General features: G+C 40.8%; 1 protein-coding gene across 7 annotated transcripts in view; it reads left to right on the top strand.

The window, feature by feature from the left end:
- Positions 1–20,062, top strand: part of dock1 (dedicator of cytokinesis 1) — a 195,633-nt gene that overhangs the window by 12,027 nt on the left and 163,544 nt on the right. For all 7 annotated transcript variants that reach the window (XM_035997233.1, XM_035997234.1, XM_031314965.2 and 4 more), the window contains exons 2-10: positions 12,072–12,155; positions 12,507–12,547; positions 12,659–12,714; positions 13,380–13,476; positions 14,408–14,556; positions 15,202–15,337; positions 17,958–18,115; positions 18,651–18,732; positions 19,321–19,456. In XM_035997233.1, the coding sequence (XP_035853126.1) occupies positions 12,072–12,155; positions 12,507–12,547; positions 12,659–12,714; positions 13,380–13,476; positions 14,408–14,556; positions 15,202–15,337; positions 17,958–18,115; positions 18,651–18,732; positions 19,321–19,456 (939 nt within the window). The remainder of the gene's footprint in view (positions 1–12,071; positions 12,156–12,506; positions 12,548–12,658; positions 12,715–13,379; positions 13,477–14,407; positions 14,557–15,201; positions 15,338–17,957; positions 18,116–18,650; positions 18,733–19,320; positions 19,457–20,062) is intronic.

The raw sequence follows: 20,062 nt of genomic DNA on the forward strand, positions 1-20,062 counted from the left end.
AGACAAATTTCCCCCTCTGGGACAATAAAGTGTATTCTATTAGTAGTAGGTCATTTTAACAGTTTAGGATGCTGAGACCAAATTAATTGTTATCTCTGGGTGACTAAACCAGTTGCTGTGGGTGGCAACGGGGTTCAGTGGATTATACTGGAAGTTAATTGCCTTTTATCTATTTCAGCAATTTAACACAGAACATGTTCGAGGTGTACATGATCTGAGGTAGAGCAGGTATACTTGGCTAATATTAAGAAATCAGCTAAGTTGGATGCCAAGTGTCAGTGTTGCAGCCTCTGCTGTATCTGCTCATTCACCTGTTATCTTATGAATGTTCCTCATTGTGCAAGAATGCCTGTCTGACTTTTTGCTCTACTAGATGCAGCAAATGGCCTACCTTCTGATGACGGTCAAGTACTGTATCTGACAGATATACATCTGTCACGGTGAAGTCACATTTTTGTCACCATAGAGGTTTCAAAGTAAACTTGCTGAGTCAATTGCAGAGTTTCTTCAAATATTCAAAGGTGATTATGCAATATACATTAATTAGCATGCATATCACAAGAGGCAACACAGGGCAGGAAATAATTAGCTACTGCTTGCTGTGCAAAAGGCTAATCTGTGTGGCCAATTTACTTTTCCATGCTGTGTAATACGGTATGTGGAATAAATACAACCCTGTGATCTGTTCCTATTGTTATACAAAAGATGAATTTGTGGTTAAAAAAATTAATTAATAGACTAATTCAAATCTTGCCCAAGTCTTGAATATTCAAGATTATTTTAAATTTCCCTGTTGAATCGATGAGTCTTAGAGACGTGTACTATGAGAGAAGTATTTCAGAGGCTCTCATTTATTCTAAAGCTCATGAGATGTTTGTGCAAAGTACAGACAGGTTTGCTTTGTAGAGCCAGTGCAGACACTCATGTACCACCACAAATGACACCAGAGACCAGTTTGTGAATAACTCTGTGTGAAAAGCTTTCTCAGTGCTCAGTAATGAGCTACGTTCTGCTCTCTCCCTGTTGTGTTGAGAAGATGATTTTCAATTAAAGGCTCAGCAGAGGCAATGGAAGCGGAGTTGTCGGCCTGCGTTGGATTGTACCCTGAGGCCTGTGTTGGAGCTGGGCGCATGGCAGGAAGTTCTGCCAAAAGGTATTACTGCTGTTGGCATCCAGCTCTGGCACGTTGTAGTTTTCTCCACCGGCTCCTCCCTTCACCTTACTTTTCACTTCATGCCTTAAACCCACCCACATCCTCTGCTGTGCACTATTATATTTCTACAGTGCTCCTCTCTTTCTCTGTTTACCTTATCTTTTTTTTTTTAGGAGGTATTGTTAGTCTTCCTGTAGCCATGAAAAGCAACAGTAGTTCTGTCTGGCCTACTGGAAAAGCCCTATCTATTGTGATACAGTAATAATCTCAAGTGGCATTTCCTGCTTGTTTCCAGTCAGAGGGAGGAGAAATCTGGTCCTACCAGTGAGCGAGAGAAAGACCTGGGGCTTTCGTCTCACCCAGCTCAGCTGCTGTTGTATTCATTTCAGGTTAATTACACTAGCATTATCTCCACTTTCCAACTGCAGATAAAGCTGAAAGGCTGTTGTATTTAATTGGTTTAAGAAGAAACGGGGTGCTTTTGTTGGTATTTCACAATCCTAGGTTCACTGTCTCAATTTGCCTCTAAATTACAACCATCAGGCTTCCGTGTGAATGCCTAAACCTCTTATTACACCCTATTAGAGAAGGACTTGAAATTAATCATCATGTTTACTCTGCCTTGGACATCACAGAGAAAGCCCTTTCACCATCTGAGTGTTACAAACATGATGAATGTATTGCAATATCTCAGCCAAACCCCAGCGGACTACATCGCTGTGTATTTTGATAACATTCTTAGAGGCTTTCATTCCTTCTACAGTGTTTGAAATGATTTACTTGGAAGTAGAAAATAATTAAAGACTAGAACTGCAAGCAGTTATGACGGGGCCCAAGCCACCCACGCCAGTCGCCCCCGACGCCCCGGGGGAGCGGGCGAAAGCGGAACCCGAAGCCGGGCGGCGGGGAGGCAAACGTCGCTAAATATCGAGAGGCGCGAGCCGCGACGTCTGCGGTACGTTGCCGTTGCAAACGTAGCGGTCACCAGTTCACCTCCAAGTGTATACGGACCACCTTTAAGAATGCTCTACAACAAACAAACTTCTTAACCCCCCTGACCGCAGGAGACAGCACAGAGAAATGAGAGAGTGACCGAGAGAGTGGAGGGTGGAGGCAGGTGTGGTGGTTGAAGGAGCAGGGGAGGTGGTCAAGTTGTTGCAAATGGCGTCATAGGCGCCGATTTATGTTTTGCTCTGTGGGTGCTTCGTGGGAAATTAAGCATCAATGCCACCGACATAACCAATCACGCTATGACAGGTGCTCCACTTAGCACCAACTGCAATGTTTAATTGCACGGTATCGCCGCCTTTGAATGGTGTTGATTTTGGATTGATAAAGTGAGAGAAAAGAGTTGAATTTGTCCACTGTGAAGGTTGTAGAAACTTTGTCAGGTGGGTTAAGAAGTTTGTTTATTGAAAACCAGGGGAGCACACAAAAGTAAAAACCAAAATGTAATGGTAGGAGGCAAACATCAGTAATTATTGAGAAGTGTGAGCTGCAAGGTCTGTGGTACATTTCCATTGTTAATGGGGTATTTGCAATGGAAATGTACCACAGACAAAACCGGTCTACGTTGATTATAGCGCCCCCTAATGGCCGATCTTCGCCAAATTTGGTACAGAGCCTCAGAGCCGCATGACGAACGAGCACCACAAGTTTCTTGGGGATTGCTTTTACTGTGGCAGAGATATTGCATATGCAAATTTCCCATTTAAATGCATTGAGTTATTGGCCAAAACAAATAAACGTTGCTTATAGCGCCCCCTAAAGGCCGATTTTCGCCAAATTTGGTACAGAGCATCACAGTGGCATGTTGAACAATGAACTCAAGTTCCTTGCTGATAACATTTAATTTGGCCGAGATATGATATGATACGTGTGTGGTAGCTAGCTATGAAAATTTGTTTGGTCGTCAAATGCGCATACTTTAACGTAGCAAAATTCCTTGAGAAACTTTTGGTCAGGTCGATCTGATGATGCTACGTACCAGTTTTCGTGCTGATCTTTCGCACGGCCTAGGACGAGTTCGAAAAAGTTGGTTTTGCGCATTGGGCGATATTGCGAAAACAATTTTAAGCAAAAATGGGCGTGGCCTATATCATGTGATTTAGCTTGATTCAAGGAACACGTGGATGTAAGGATTTCTAATGTGCGATGTGTAATGTGGGAGTTAAAGGCAAAAAAACATAGCGCCACCTAGTGGTCCACATGTGTAATATTTGGTAGGTGTGGTCCACGACTCATTGTCTATCTACCCTGTAAATTTAAAGTTGTTCACATTAGTGTAAGTGGTGAATCTAGACTTGGGTCCCATAGGCCACGCCCACTTTGACCCCTCAGTACCCCACTCTAGAGATGGCCTCAGGAGTCACCGTAGATGGCAGCCATAAAATTTTGTAAAAATCGGATGAGCCGTTCATGAGATATAAACTTTTTGTAATTGTAGCGCCCCCTAGTGACCAATTTTCATAAAAAGCGAAGGAGTCCTCCAGTGGGTCATGTCAAACAAGAATCTAAAGTTTGGCGTTGATATCATTTATTTTGGCTGAGATATGGCAAAGTTGGTGTTTTCATAGTTAGCTACACAAATTTGTTTGTGCGTAATATGCGCAATTTTTATCCTATAAAAATTCTTTTTAGTAACTTTTTGTCAGGTCAGTCTGGAGATGCTACGTTCCAAGTTTCGTGCAGATCGGTCGCACGGTCTAGGAGGAGTTCGAAAAAGGTTTTGATAAATCGCGATTTTTCACGCATAAAAGTCTAGGCGGAAATGGGCGTGGCCTATATCACGTGATTCAGTTGGATCCAGGGAACGCGTGGATATATGGATTTTAAATGTCAGGTGTACGGTGTGGGAGTTATACGGTCAAACGCGTTTTTTCTGCTATAGCGCCACCTAGTGGTGGAAGTGGGTCCATTTTTGTGCCTGAGGTCCTTGCGGAGTTTGGGACCAGTCCTGAAAACGGCAACCCCCCACCATGTACGGTTTAGGCTGTAGTCGGAGTTTTAGGCGGAGAAGAATAATAATAAAAACCTTTAGAAAAACAATAGGGTTCTACAGCCCTGCTGTTTGAACGGCATAGCTTTGCTATTGCCCGTTCTTACAGACTCGGGCTTGGACCCCTAAAAATGGGAATTATTGTAATTACCCAGTCCTCGAAATATCCTTCTGAATCAAAGCCTGTAAGCCTACCTAAGTGCTCTCCGCGTTATTAGTACATTGCTGATAGATACTTTTGTATTCACCTTTTATCTTGTCAACTATTGTGCAGGGGACACCTGAGTGTTATTTTGAACTGTGAGACTTTATATATGCATTTATCTCCTGCTATTGGGCTTTATTCTCTCAGTATTCTCAGTTTGAGACGATGAATCGGCCGCTGTGACACACCACCCCCAGGAACACATTTAAGTCTGTGTGTGTGCCCATGTCAGAATAGGTGGGGTTACTGCTTAAACAATTAAATTGATTAGTCAATTAACGGAATCACCAACCATTTTGACAATCAATTAATAGTTTACAGGATTTTAAAAAAATGTAATATCTTTGGCTTTTGGAAAGTTGGTCAGACAAAACAAGAAATTGGATGATGATTGGCATTTTTCACAATATCTTCTGACTTTTTATAGGCTAAAATAAGCCTGAAGGGTAAAATGGTATTAAGTATTAAAGTAAATAAGTCATTTGGGGCTTTTTGTTTGCCTTTTATTATAGAGTTGGCAATAGAGAGATGAAAGGAAATGAGGGGAGAGAGATGGAGAATAAGCTCCCTGGCTAGACTCGAACGGAGGACCTTAAGGTTTATGGTCGGCATCTTAACCTTTAATTATGTACCAAACACTCAGGTAACCATTTAGCTAAATATTGTAGTACATAGTACTGTATCTGGAAAAATCAGCGTCCGAATAGACCAAGATTTTCATTGGAAGCTCTAAGCTTTTTAATCTCTGAAATATTAAAGGTGCCCTGTGGAGTGTTTGACCTTGCGTGTGATGTGATTCACATTCCTACCAATGGTTTCACATTATTCCGCTGAACTTCAGGAGCCGGTAATGCCAAGAAATGCAAAGGCAGGGTCGAAGAAGACTGCAAGCTGGTAAAAAAAGGAAGTAAACGATGCAGGATTTGATAAGGGCGTTGCAAATGTTTTATGAGGAAGGAAATTCATTCAAACACGTTTGTTAGACCTCAAGGAAACACAATGAATTTTGAGTTTTTTGCTTGTGTGTCATTGTCGTGGCGAGGGAGTCCGACAGAGGAGTTACTGTACTTTGATTCTGCAGACAGTGCAGAGATGCAGTTAGAAACAGCAGGTCCTTCTGCCCACCCCAGGCCAATGTTGCCGTTATCCTAACAAAACTTGGCAGATCCCAGCTCTGTAGCAGAGCTCGCTGCAGCCAGCTCCATCTCACTACCAGCATGGCTCATCAGGATAGTAAACACCTGCAACAGCACCTCAATCAGCTGACATTTGTCCCATACAAATGACTTTACTAGGTTGATGTCAGACAAGGGTATGCTTGTTTCCTACTCCAGTCATGTCCTCTGAAGGCTCATTTAAAAACATTTTGCCTGTTAGACATGAAGCCAAATCCAGCCCCATATAGAATTTAATAGTATTTAAAATCATGCCTTTGAAATCACTGAGATAATTGTAACATGGGTGGGAAAAATATAGCATCTTCACCATTACAGAACCATTCTCAAAAGACATTTATGTGCAGCTAAATTAGGGAGCATTTTCAAAATTGAAGCCTACATAATGCGTAGGGTAATGTCTCGATTTGACCATCTTCCTTCTCAAAAAGTTTAATCCACTGTGTACTGCAGTGAGGGGATACTTTCCATTGAATGAGCTCTCTGTTAAATCCATTAACAGAGATGCATTAGATTTATATGGTAAGATGTATATAGTCAAGTCAGTCATTTACAGTCAGATGTGTCCTTATTAGAGGGGTGTGCGTGTGTGTGTGTGACCCCTCTCTGCTGACTCCTCTGTCTTGCCTTGGAGACCCATAGTGCAGCTGGAGTGTAATAATCATCCTCTATTCAGTGCTGCTGCCAGGAAAAGGGCGTCTCAGTCCGCTGTGTGCTTATTGAACTCCTCCTCATTCAAGTTAAGCACTGTATTAAATTCATATTCCCTTGCTCTTTATTACTGTGTATTACTATTTTCTCACAGTCAACGATTCTTTCTTTGTCTCATACGTGCTTGGGCTGTCTTCTCCACAGTCTCTGTTTGCAAGGTGAAACAAATAGGCATGATTAGGATGATACAAGATCTTAATTAATCTACACATTATCATTTTTCAGTTTTAAGATCAGGTGTCGTGTTGTATGAACGCACCATAGACTCAAGAATTTAAACGTCAGCTCAACAGTTTTCAATTTTGCTAACCGTATAGGTAGGACAACAAAATACACTTTTCAAGAAAACCGAATGTTACCTACCAAATGCTACTTTTAATAGCCAAGGAGAGCTGCAACTAACGATTACTTTGATTACCGAATGGAGATATTTTCTTGAATAATTGTTGGTCTATAAAATGTCAGAAAATAGTAAAAAAAAAAAAAAAAAAGGCCCTTTTAAGATTTCGCAAAGGTGATGTCATCAATAAGTAGGGTTGGGTATCGTTTTTTTTTTTCCCGATACCGGTGCTAAAACGATACTTTTAAAACGGTGCCGGTGCCTGAACCGAAATATATATATTTATAATGTATATAATATAAAATATAAAAAAGGAGCACAAAATGACAGTTGGCGACATTAAAGAACGGCTTGTTTAGTGCTAAGGCCATATGGTCAAAATTAAATGATTGATTAATAATGTAATAAAAACAACTTACAATGACTTATTTCACCAGTAAATTGCTGGTAAACGACAAAAACAAGCACCAGATGGGAAAAGAGTATTTTACAATAACTTAAAATGCACCACAAGGCTGGCGAGTTTCAAGTAAACGCACCGTCTGTGTTGTTTTAACGATAACGGCAGCTGCAGTCAGACCGTTACATCCCGGGGTTGGAATCCTCTACAGGGAAATACAGTCACACTTTACACCGCTTAACGTAAGCTGTCAGCATTTTAACCATTGTGTTTAATTCAGCTACTAGCTAACGGTAACTTAGCGTCCTGTGCAGTGATGCTTCTGAAAAAAATAAAAAAGTCAGACACCGAAATAAGGCACAGAAATTTTCGTTCTTATTCGGTCTCGTTATTACCGTTTACGTCAGAACCGGTGCCCTATTGGCACCGTGTTTCGGTACCCAACCCTATCAATACGCTTATCATCATATGAGACAAAGAAAGGCAAAAAAAGCACACAAGAGGCCTTATTCACAGAAGACATTTTGACATGTCACAGTAGGAAAAGCACAGGTATAAATAATATAATTAAAGGTGCTGTAGGTCGGATTGTGAAGATCCAGGACTTAGCCAAAAAATGTGAACATCGACAACTTCTCAGTCCCTCTCCCCTTTCCGCTAAAGCCCAAAACGGTCTCCTAAGCCCCTCCCCCCACAAGGGAGAATGAATGCGTGTGCCTGAGCAGTGATTGACACGCAGTTAGACACCCCCCCTGGCCCTGATTGGTGCATCTGAAGAGGGAGCGGTGGATTTTTGCAAATCGCACTACAGGCTGTACGTGGTGCCAAAGGAGCCAGATTCTTTTTTTTTTTTATTTTTTTTAATTACCTGCTTCATGTAGTTCTACTCAAACATAGGATAAGTTTCCACAAATATGACAAAGTTAGTTTTATAAGTCTTACCTACTGCACCTTTAACGATGGCTAAATTCAATTTAGCTGCTTTGATTTCAGGGTCCTGGTATCGTGGATGCTGGCTCACTGTCACTCTCACTGAAACACTTTAACAGAACTAAGCCATTGTTAGTGTTATTAGTAACACCTGTGCTTTTTCTACTACGACAAGTCAAAATGCCTACTGTAAAAAAGGTCTGTTGAGAAGACTGAGTGTATCTAGTGAATCTGCAAATGTGATTCTTGGAGAATCTTATGGTTTTAATTATCTGGGTCTCAAGTCAAATTCAATTCTTAATTCAAAAATTCTATCCAGCTTGCTAAAATTTCTCTCAGGGGTCATTTACACAGAGATGTTCACTCTGTCCAGACTGAGTTGCTGCGGTGATGTCGTAGCTAGACAGGGCCTTGACGTCATCTACCTGCTGCTTGACATTGCAGGATTTTCTGCCTGTTTGGCTCTTCAAAAGCCCAACCAGACTGAAAACTCCACTCTGCATTTCTCTCCCGAAGAATCCTCTTGTCTGAGATTTCCTGGCTGGCTCTCTCTGTGCGCATTTTCTATTTACTTCTCTTTCTTCCCTTTTTCCCACCCCTCCTTCATCAGTGTACTGTATTCTCATCTGAGTGTAATGATATGTTATACTGTGCGTGGATTAGTGCAGGTTATTAGTGAGCCTAAAGTGTAGAATTACAATCAGTCCGGTGTATGAGTGAGTCTGCTTATAATTGTGGAGAGGGTGTAGACGTGCGCTGGCTAAGTGAAAAGGTCTGTTATCTGATTCCTCACTCGTTTCCTCTGATGATAATGTTCTCAGAGTTTGCACAGCCTTATGCAAGAGGTTATGTATGGTAATGAGCCCCCAGCAAATGATGCCGCTGTTTATCACGTTTCCCAAAAAATCATTTGCATGCCACACTCCAGGGAGAATATGGTCCACTTCCTCATCCTCTTCGTCCTCTGATGGATTTTCTCTTCCTCACTGCTTCCAAATCAGTTGGGTACATTTGGGTATACTTGGGTATGCAAATACAGGTTTATAAGTAATCAGAGCTGTCATTTTAACCCCCACGTGACAAGAATCATCATGGTTCCTGTGTGTTAAATTGCACCGCCGTTGCCTCACATGTCAGGATTGTGTTTGATGGTTGTCATTTACTCAGCATCTTCCCAGGGTGTCATTTGTGTTCATTTTGTGATTGCACCTCTTGCCCAGTGCAAATCTCCCCAGTTCTCTGCGCTCCCATTTGTTTGATATGAGACCTATTAGTCTCATTTGCAGTGATCACGGGGGCAGTCTTTCATTTTCTGATGAAATAAGATGCTTTATGCCTCTATCTGAGCTGTTTGTTTGGGCTGCTCTCTCTCGGCACCTGCCATTTATATAACCTGCTGCATCAGCTGGACCTGTGACCCAGTTCCAAACAAACACAGATGCAGCAGTTGATGGCTTTACATGCTTTTCTGACCACTCTTAATGAAGCACCCTGCTTCACAGTTACTAGACTGCTCTCTGATGGATGCTCGCAGATTAATCCCACGTCCCTTTTGATTGTTTTGTTGCTTTCTCCCCCTGTAGTTACCTTTTTGTATTCCAGTGTGGGACCACTGAATTCATTTCCTGGGGTCTTTGTTCCATTGTCAGACCATGGCTCGTGTTCTGGTGGATTCGCTGGGCTTGTTGGATTGTTCTGGGGATCGCAAAATGCATTGTGGACACTCACGTGTATATGCACATACATTTTGATAGAGAAAAAAAACAAAACAGGGCTGAATTAAAAAACAAAAGGCTACACATGGCATTTCATGCCCTCCACTAAAGTGGTTGGCTGCCCAACTTATGCTATACATGCTGATCATCAGATACAGGCTGTCAGAGGGATTATATAACTGCACATAATTTTTGAGGCTGTACTTTATGATGGTGTTTAGCAAATATCCCATGAAATGTCTCTAAGTCAGTGTCGGTGAGGGTCTACTTGAACACTGACCAGTCTTCCTCTCTGTGTATTGCATATGTTGTCATTATTTTAGGTAAGTTTTTACAGTGTTAGCAAGTGATCAGCAAGTCATTCAGATAGCACCTCTGTAGCCTCTTTTTACCTTTTTATATAAGTTGCTGTATGCTGCTTTGATAACTTATTTATACAGTCTTACAGGGTTGTCCATCCTCTTCTATAGCTAACACATACTGTACTACCTGGTATTGTCAGTAATCAGAGCAGCCTTTGTAACTGTGATGTGACATAAGTCAGTTTTTTTGTACCCTGTACTGAATCAGAAGTCCAAATAATCTTATAGTTATTTTTTCAGTGAATTGATTAATTGTTTGGTAATCAAATACCTGGGATGTACAAAAAATAAGAAATATCGGCTCCTCTGATGGCAGGTGATTGTGGGAGGAAATGGTTGATTTACGTGATCTACCATTAGCAAGCTGGAAAGGGCGTAGATCATGCAAGGAGGTTTTTTTTAATTAAGTCGCCATTCACCTCTGGAAACCTCTGAAGTGGCCCTGCATTCATACCTTCAGCAGGACACATGGACGGACGGACGGACGGACGGACGGACGCACACACGCACACACGCACACACGCACACACACACACACACACACACACACACACACACACAACATTGCTCTCTGCTGGTGTCCTCTCAAAATGATCACCTCCGTCAACACAGCCACCCTGTCAATGCTGTCAGTATATACAGTGGGTCGTTTGTAGGTTTTGTGGGTGTGGGTGTGGGCCCTTGTAGTATTTCTCAAAGACAGGTGTCGGGGACATGTTCACCTCTCACTGAATGAAAACAAATGTCAGGATTTGACTGGTCGTTATACATGACCTCGACATGTTGATGGAGAGTAGACAGAGAATATCCTGCATTGTATTGGTAGATCCACAAGAACATGTAGTCCACAGAGGTCTTTATCGACTGTAAAATAAATGTTTTTATGGGATACTGACTACTCATTGAACCGAGTCAATTTTTTTTATTTTAGTTTGTTTGTTTGTTGGATTTTGATCATATTTGGTAGAAAGTTAAGCCAAAGATATTTTTTTTGGGAGCGGATCCAGAAATGCAAAAAGACAGATTTTTTAAATAACATTTTTCTCTTAAAATATACTAATCTTGCACACACATTATATATATATATATATATATATATATATATATATATATATATATATATATATATATATATATATATTAGGGCTGCCACCTCTTAGTCGATTAATCGGTCGTTTTGGTCTTAGTCAACTAAGATTTCTTTAGTTGATGAGTCATTTTTTATGCTTATTCATGCTTAATTACTCATTTCCAAGAAACTTATGAGCACATTTCTGGTAAACACAAGATTTAAAGTGGTTCTTTTGCAGGATTAATTGTGGAGAAACTCAGTTTTACAGATGGTTCATTAACTACATTTATATTGTGCTTTTCTAGTCTTAACCACCTCTCAAAAAGCACAGCTCTGTCGATTACATCAACTAATCGATTAATCGACAAAATCATATAAGTTAGTCGACTAAGAATTTCTTTAGTCGAGGACAGCCCTAATATATATATTATATTATATACACACACACATACATACAAGATTACTATATTGAAGTTAAGTCAAAAATAGTTAGTTTGTAGTTGCTTCATTGTATTCATTACACTTAACGTTATTCTGTAGATGCCAAGACATTTTTCCTTTCGGTGCCAGAACAGGTTGGTAATTTAAGAACCCCCCCCCCCCCCCCCAGAGGACCAAACAAGCATCTTTATGTCACCTGTTTGTTTTGTCTGAGAACACTTAAGAAAATCAGGAGCGCGCAATATTTTATTATCTCTTATCACTGTTTGTCCTGTAATTCTGAGCAAATGCGTTTTCTACCAGCATTATTGTTGTTTTGGCGTTCTCCATCAATATTGGTTTCTTTGCAGTGGGCGGTGGAAGTGTGTTGATATTACAGCATTGATGGTGCCAGGTCCAACCATCCCTGTGTCAGACTGTGTGGGTGGACATCCTGTGGATGTGTGACGCCTCTACTTCACATTACAATGGCACACAATTAGCACCACAAGGGAGCCAAGCGCTTTATTGCCTTTTTCCTTCTCCTGCTATATCTCTCCCTCTTATAATGTCCTCTCATCTTTCTCCAGCAATCTATAACTACGATGCCCGGGGAGAGGAGGAGCTGTCGCTGCAGATTGGAGACACAGTGCACATACTTGAGACACATGGAGGTGAGAACGGGCTTACTGATGACACGCATGATCAGAGCTGACACGCCAATGTCGGACATTATTTTCCTGTCATCGCTAGTAGCGCTTTGGCTTGGTCAAATTTGTCAACATTCGTTCAATAACATTAATTATATATAGCAATCATAATGCCGTGTTCCTGTACATGAAGGCAGCAGCAACACTACACACTTTTCAGCTTTATTAACATTCTTTATTCTGAATTGAATAATAAAACAACCAACCTTGTTAAAAAGTTGACTTAAGTGCAGAATTCTTTTGTTATTATTTTATTCTTGTTTACTATTTATGGTAAAATCAGCATACATTTAACATAATTCTGTTCTCCATTAGACTGGTACAGAGGGCATAGGCTGAGGAGAAAATCCAAAAAGGTGAGTGACCATCAAATCTGTTACTAAAAGGTTACTCTTTACGACCTCACTTCAACTTCTGTCCCGGTTATACTATAATGTTGTTTGCATTGTGATCTCTTCCTCTTCTAGGGCATATTTCCTGCTTGCTATATTCATCTGAAAGAGGCCACAGTCGAGGGCAGTGGGTTAGTATACCTCCACTTGCACTTTTGAATGACATGTAAATTTAGGATTTATTTTTCACACGCAAGAAGGTTGCTTCTACTTTCGTATCATTTGTGTGTTATTTCATTATTATAATGTATTAGGATGATTTTTGTGATTATAATACTTTTGTCTAAAGATGCATTGTGCTGAAGATGGCAAAAAGATATTCAAATAGGAAACAAAACCGAGGAGAAATTGGTTCTCCCAGCTTATTTCCTGACCTACTGAGAAGTTTGTTGGCTAGATAGTTAGAAGTTGTCCGTAAACAGCCTCTGAGGTTGTGTCAGTGAAGAGGTCTGCACTTGATAAGATGTGACATGTGGGTTTGTTGTTGCAACTTGTGGCACTGTTTGGTTTTTGATGTTTCTTCTTTGATTTCACTTGCACAACACAAAGAAAAGATAAAACCCCAAACTTCAAAGTCCTTGAATTCAGCTGAGAACCTTGAGGACCAGATATTTGTTTTCATAGAATTATAACTTAAGGATTTAAACAAAGCTGTGAAATAAATCTGAATGTACTTGGATAACAGGCAACATGTTTAATACTTACAGTGTCTCCGTGTGGAGAGTAAAGGACAGAAAGGACACAGTAAACACATTTTTACGGTGATGTCTTACTTATTTTCTTACTATCCCCCCAGGCAAAAGGAGACAGTGATTCCCACTGAGCTGCCCCTGGTTCAGGAGGTTACCACCACTCTGCGGGAGTGGGCTACAATATGGAGGGACTTATATGTGGTAAGCAAGCCTGTCAAGCCCTAAGGTGAAATACACACACACACACACACACACACACACACACACACCTACACACACATTCACGTCAGATATGATAAGGCAACGTATGGATGTTAGAGGGCAAAGAAACACTAGGGTTTGATGTGGTAGAGCTTATACAGTATATGAGCTTATTACAGATATATCAGTATTGGCTTATGTGTTATGTGTTGCCATATATGTTTGCCTCATGTTTGTAACTTTGGGTTTTTAAGTTTTTTTAATCTTTGGTATTTTATTTCTTTTTTGCTTGCACATTTACTGTTTGGGTCTTACTATATTTTAACTTCTTTTTTTTAATCATGTGAAGCACTTTGTGACTTTGTCATGTAAAAGGTGCTATATCAAATAAACGTATTATATGTCAAGTTTAAATGAAGGTATACGTTAATGTTGTTATATGTTATTATTGTGCATTGACCCTTGTTTTTCTTAATTTGAGTTACATATATTTTGTTGTATTTACGTTTTATTTATAGTTGCTATTCATAATGACAGAATTATTAATTAGATTTCGTTATCTTTGATTACAATGTTTAAAAAGTGTTTTATTTGTGCATATCTTAACACAACAATACTTAAAGTGCATAATATTAGTGTATAATTTTTTGACACATATTGTTATAGTAGTGTGAGTATTGCCTTTACAATGTTTGTACTGGCCAGGCCCTTAGGCATAATTACATAATGACATTATTCCACCTGGTCTTAATAATTAAGAGCTTTGTTCACCTACACGGTCCTATACCTGCTGCTAATGCGATGTCTGACCTGCCAGCATGAACAAGTCTTCATACCAGTCAACAGTTCAGACACAAGAGCACTTGGATGTTTTAAATGTCCTTCTGTCTCTAAGCTGTACACATGGTCATCCGTCTGTTTCTGCTGTCAGGGGGACAAACGTGAGATGTTCAACTCTGTCCGGGACATGATCTACGACCTAATTGAATGGCGTTCTCAGATCCTGTCCGGCACCCTCCCGCAGGACGAGCTGGCTGAGCTCAAACAGAGAGTCACCTCCAAAATAGACTACGGCAACAAGTGAGCATCCAGTCTTTAAAGGCTTTTAGCCTTGTGCTTCCCTCCCCCACAGCTTATATCCCTTTATCCTCATATCTATATGGAAGAATGACTCATGTTGGAACAGGTCAGCAGTGTCAGTCAATAGAAAATGACAGGTCATCACTTACCTTGAGCACCAACTGGAGGGATTAAGCTTCAACAAACCGTACTGTATTCCATCATGAAATGACAGCTCTTGCAGTAGGCCTAGAAAATCGGTTGAAAATTAAAATTGTGAAGCTCCATCCTCCTGTGATGAAACTTTAAACCTTTGGCCATGTTGGAGAAATGGCTTTTGCCTCTTCAGAAGCAGGGAGTGATGAGTTGATTAAATACATTGACTGCATGTTGGCAGCATGCTGTTGTCTATGCTGACTCCCTCCACAGAAGAAGGAGTTGAACAAAGTAGGGGAGCTTTGAAAAAAAACAAAACAGTGATGCTGAGGGAATGTTATATGAGGAGACAATGAGGCAAAGGTAGTGGCAGCGTGCACTTGTTGTTTGCTGTTTTCTTTTTCACAAATGCAACCACACATTCTCAATATTTACCTCATCTTTTACGGTATTCTATTGTATGTTTTTCATATTCTGGCACTCATTAACCCTCCGGCATTTTTATGCAAGGTACTTGGATCTCGATCTGGTGGTCAGAGACAAAGATGGAAACATACTGGACCCAGAGATCACCAGCACCGTCAGCCTGTTCAGAGCACATGAGGCTGCCTCCAAACAAATTGAAGACCGGATTCAAGAGGAGAAGGTAAAGAGAAACAGGATCCAGACGTGCCGCTTGGAAACCATTTTTCCACCTGCAACTAGACTATGGTCTTTATTCAGATAGCATATCAAAGATAGGTAAAAGCACAATAGTGCACAGTGTGAATGGACATTGTACACATTATGATTTGAATGTGGTCACACCTTGATCTTGTTCTTTCTGTCTCATTAAATCACAGAGTCAGAGTCAAACATGCAGTTACAGCATTTACATTAGGAAAAAGAAAACACAGCAGGGTTATCACCTCTCTTCATATGCGATAATTGTTTGAGATGACCCCTCATTTGTCTTCATTGGAGACTGCTTTCCTCGACAGTAGTGTCTCCTCCATCCCTATTCACAATAACATCAAACATTTTTAGCCATGCTAGCGGTGTGGCTCTAGGAATGTCAGTGTGGTTGGTCCAGACTGAAATATCTCAACTGTTGAATGTGAAATTAGGTACAGATATTCAAGGCCCCTAGAGGATACATTTTACTGACTTTGGTGATCCCTTAACATTTCATCTAGAACCATCATCCGATCAAAATTTTAATTTCTCCTGTACTTTGGGTAATGGCTAAATACCTGCAAAACTAACAGGACATTAGCGGTACTTTGTTCCTTCATTTAGATTTGTCAATAATTTGACTGCTTCCAAAACTGTGAATGATGAATGCTTAAGCCATTTACATGATTGTATAAACTATTGAGAGTGCGTTGCGCTATTTTGCTTTCAAAAAAGATATCTTGTTTCTTGACTGATTGCTGTCAAGTAACAACGGCACAGGCTATAGACCCAATCACAATGTTTGTTTACAATAACTTCCGGGTAGAAAATTCCTGTGTCCCGTACATGAGCTGAGCAAACAGGGATGAGAAACAACTGGACATGCTCTCATTTCATTCATCTAAAATGCATGTTTGACTCTTTCATAGGTCAACAACTTTCACTGTTGGGTCACAGACTAAAGAAATGGTACAGCACCCAAACTAGCAGTCAGTCTGACCGGCGGTGAGATGTTGCTGTTCGTAACGCTAGATTTGGTGTATCAAAGACGCTAGCAAAGCAACACAGTACAGAAAATTAGCACAGCAGAAACCTCAGATAGGTCGGACCCACATGTTTAACTATATGTCTTTAAAAGTTACAGTAATGGCTGAAAATGACAACAGAAATAAACAAGTTTGCCATCATATTTCACATATCTCCTGCAATTCTAATCAATGATCATTTGTCTACCTGGAAGTGATTTTTGTCATTTTTTGTGACGTGGTAGGGATTCAGTCTACAACAATATCAAACAAATGGACTTGTGTTTGAAGGCAAGACAAATGCAGAGAAAATACACACAACCCCTGTAGTCCAATCTAAAATGGAGTTTTGGCATTTGCACAACTTCATTATAGAAGTGGGGGAAATTGGGCCACTGCTGGTACACAAATATGCTTGACTGCTTTTTCAGAAAGTAAAGAACTCAGCCAGGTTCCCTGTGTATTTTACTTGGCCTATCAGTGGCATCCCTCACCTGAATGTCAGTTGGCAGTATCTAGGACTGTCAGACGCTAAGTGCCCTGCAGTTATGTGGTCTCATCTTATGTGACCTTCTCATCCAAAGGTCTTTATTGCATATGCATGGGCAATAAGAAAGTGTCCAGGTCAACGTGATAAATATTAATAATGTGGCTCCAGCATATTTTTGAAGGGCGTCCAAGGAATCACACAATCAGTCCACCTTTTACTGCAGATGCGGTTCTGGAGATCAAGCTAAAGTTAAAGGTCCTATGACATGCTGCTTTTTGGATGCTTTTATATAGTCCTTAGTGGTCCCCTAATACTGTATCTGAAGTCTCTTTCCCAAAATCCAGCCTTGGTTCAGAATTACAGCCACTAGAGCCAGTCCCACAATGAGCTTTCCTTAGGATGTGCCATTTCTGTGTCTGCAGCTTTAAATGCTATTGAGGAGGAGAGAGGGGGGGCAAGGTGGAGGGTGGGGGTGTGGCCTTGACCAACTGCCACTTTGCTTGTTTGCAAGCCATGATGTCTCTCTCTCTCTCATGGGCGGGCCAAATTCTCTGGGCAGGCAAAGCAGAGAAAGGGGAGGTAACCTTTCCCTTTATGACCTCATAAGGAGGAGATTCCAGATCGGCCCATCTGAGCTTTCATTTTCTCAAAGGCATAGCAGGATACCCAGGGCTCGGTTTACACCCATCACCATTTCTAGCTACTGGGGGACCATAGGCAGGCTGGGGGAACTCCTATTAATGTTAAAAAAACTCAGAGTGAAATTTTCATGCCATGGGACCTTTTAAGATTTTTTAGTCTAGACTTATTCCAGAATTCATTATACTGTATATTATAATGAATTCTGATGGATTTATAGTCATTGTTGATTATTGCTTCTTAACTTGAAATTTTCGGAAAGACACAGAGGCAGTGGCTTACATCGAATAACCTGGTGTGCAATTGCTAACCACACCTACTCTCAGTATCGCGTTCTTGAATCTTCCCCTGGGCTCATTGTTTAAACTCCACACAGGCCCGAGCTCTACCTGCGTGTCACAAAAAGCTATGGAAGAATGCCCGATATTGAATGCAGCATCTCTATTTCCCTCCAACAGTCTCAGAAGCAGAATATTGATCTGACCAGGCAAGCAAAGTTTGCCTCCACACCGTCGTTTGCCCTCTTCGTGACTCTAAAGAATGTGGTGTGTAAGATCGGTGAGGACGCAGAGGTGCTCATGTCACTTTATGACCCAGTGGATTCCAAGTTCATCAGGTAAACCCTTGGGTGCATATTCACTTAACACTCTCTCTCTTTTTCCTCTTTTCTTTCTTTGCTTTACTCATTCACATTCACAAACACAGTTCTGATTAAACATTGTGTTCACTTTTGGCTTCTTGTGCTATTTCAGTTGTACCTTTTACCTTTTACTATTGTTGCAATGACAATTTAATTTCAAGTTTCTGTCCGTTGCTAGTGAGAAATTGTAAAGATGATAAATTTGTGCCTCGAGACGTAGTCTGAACTGTACACCCACGTTCTGTTTTTGACTGTAGCTAACACAGTCACGATTCTTTTTATGCCAATTGTGACAACTCACACTCAAATACGTTGTATTTTTAAATTGATTTGTGATGAGTTTACAGTAGATGTGTCTCAAGACTGCAACTAATGCTCTTTTTGGACCATCTAAGATTGCTTTTGATGTTTGAGACCACACACACACACACACACACCCACACACACCATAAAATGAGAAATTGTTGAGACAGATTATAACGATATATATTCTGTCATCTCTCTCTAACAGTGAAAACTACTTGGTGAAATGGTCAAGTTCGGGTCTGGTGAAAGACATTGACCAGCTTCACAATCTGCGGGCCGTCTTCACAGTGAGTGTTTGCTTGTATGTGTGTCCCTGTGTGTTTGTGCGTGTGCACACTCGCCTGTGGTAGCCCACTGTTTATTCAGCCATGTTATGAGGCATGTGGGAGCCTGTTTGCAGAGCCTTTATTTGTTAAGCTCTCTCAGAAAGAGCTTGGCTCGCTGTACGTATTTACCAAGGCAGTCACCTCTATCTAATGGAAGCCCAAGGGCAGAAGGGTCAGCGGGCACCCACTGGGAGCACTTTGCTAGTTTTGGAAGATATTGCCCACAGGAAATGAATCTGTGGACACAATCACAGATGATGCTGAAGCAATTTGTGGTGAAAAGTTTGTCCTTAACACAAACTCGTCTTCAACTAAGGAGGTGCTATTCATCGACCATTTGTTGTTGTGCACCCTAGCATTGCTGTGGCCTGAAAAAAAGGCTATTTCCAGATGGTACTTTAAATCCAAATGTAGTTTCCAGGGGTTAATATACAACCTGATTGTAGTCGTTGTTTTGATATGTCTAACTAAAGTACAAGTCATTGTTATCGACTTTAAGCCAACAGCACCAGCAGTTTTTTCATAACTTTTCTTTTTTTCCGTCCTTAGGACTTAGGCAGTGAAGATCTGAAGAGAGAGAAGATCAGTTTTGTGTGTCAGATTGTCAGAGTGGGGCGCATGGAGCTACGAGACAACAACACCAAGAAGCTGACGTCAGGACTCAGAAGACCCTTTGGAGTGGCAGGTAAAGCAGACTACACAGAGACTCAGTGATACCCTGTTGGTCCAAAAAGAGCTGCAAGGCACGAGTTGTGAAGTCAGAGGTTATGTTTTATACAGACTGACATTATCTCAGAACTTCGTAGCCCTGGCTATGCTTGAATGTCCTCATGTGCGTGAGATCAGATCAGAGAGAACAGATCTCTTGTTTTGCCTTACACTTTACAGTAAGTATTGTATCAAAGTCTTTCCCCAGATGAGTAAATCCTTTTGGCTAAAATTCATAGATATCCAGTTAAAGTGGAAAGAAAAATTAGTGTGATTTATCTCCTGTTGGCAAGCTGCCAGGCGTATTGTAAACTAATTAGATTGGCGTTTTGCCCACAGTTCTCCAACAGAGGAAATTATACCCCTCTTTCAGTGTCTTTTTCCCAGTGCCACTTGAAGAGAAGGTAAATGACAGCTTGATTTATGATGGCTCATCTTTAGACATTATCATCATTGCTGCAGTACACAGCATGATGGAGAGCCTGATCTTTGAGATTTGCTCTTTTTTAAGACACAGTTATAACAGGCTTTATATGGTTGACATCAGACATGTAGGGTAATGGAGTAAAGGGGCTGTCACACT

This window comes from Sander lucioperca, chromosome 22 (genome assembly GCF_008315115.2).
Source record: "Sander lucioperca isolate FBNREF2018 chromosome 22, SLUC_FBN_1.2, whole genome shotgun sequence".
In the NCBI taxonomy this organism is placed as follows: domain Eukaryota; kingdom Metazoa; phylum Chordata; class Actinopteri; order Perciformes; family Percidae; genus Sander; species Sander lucioperca.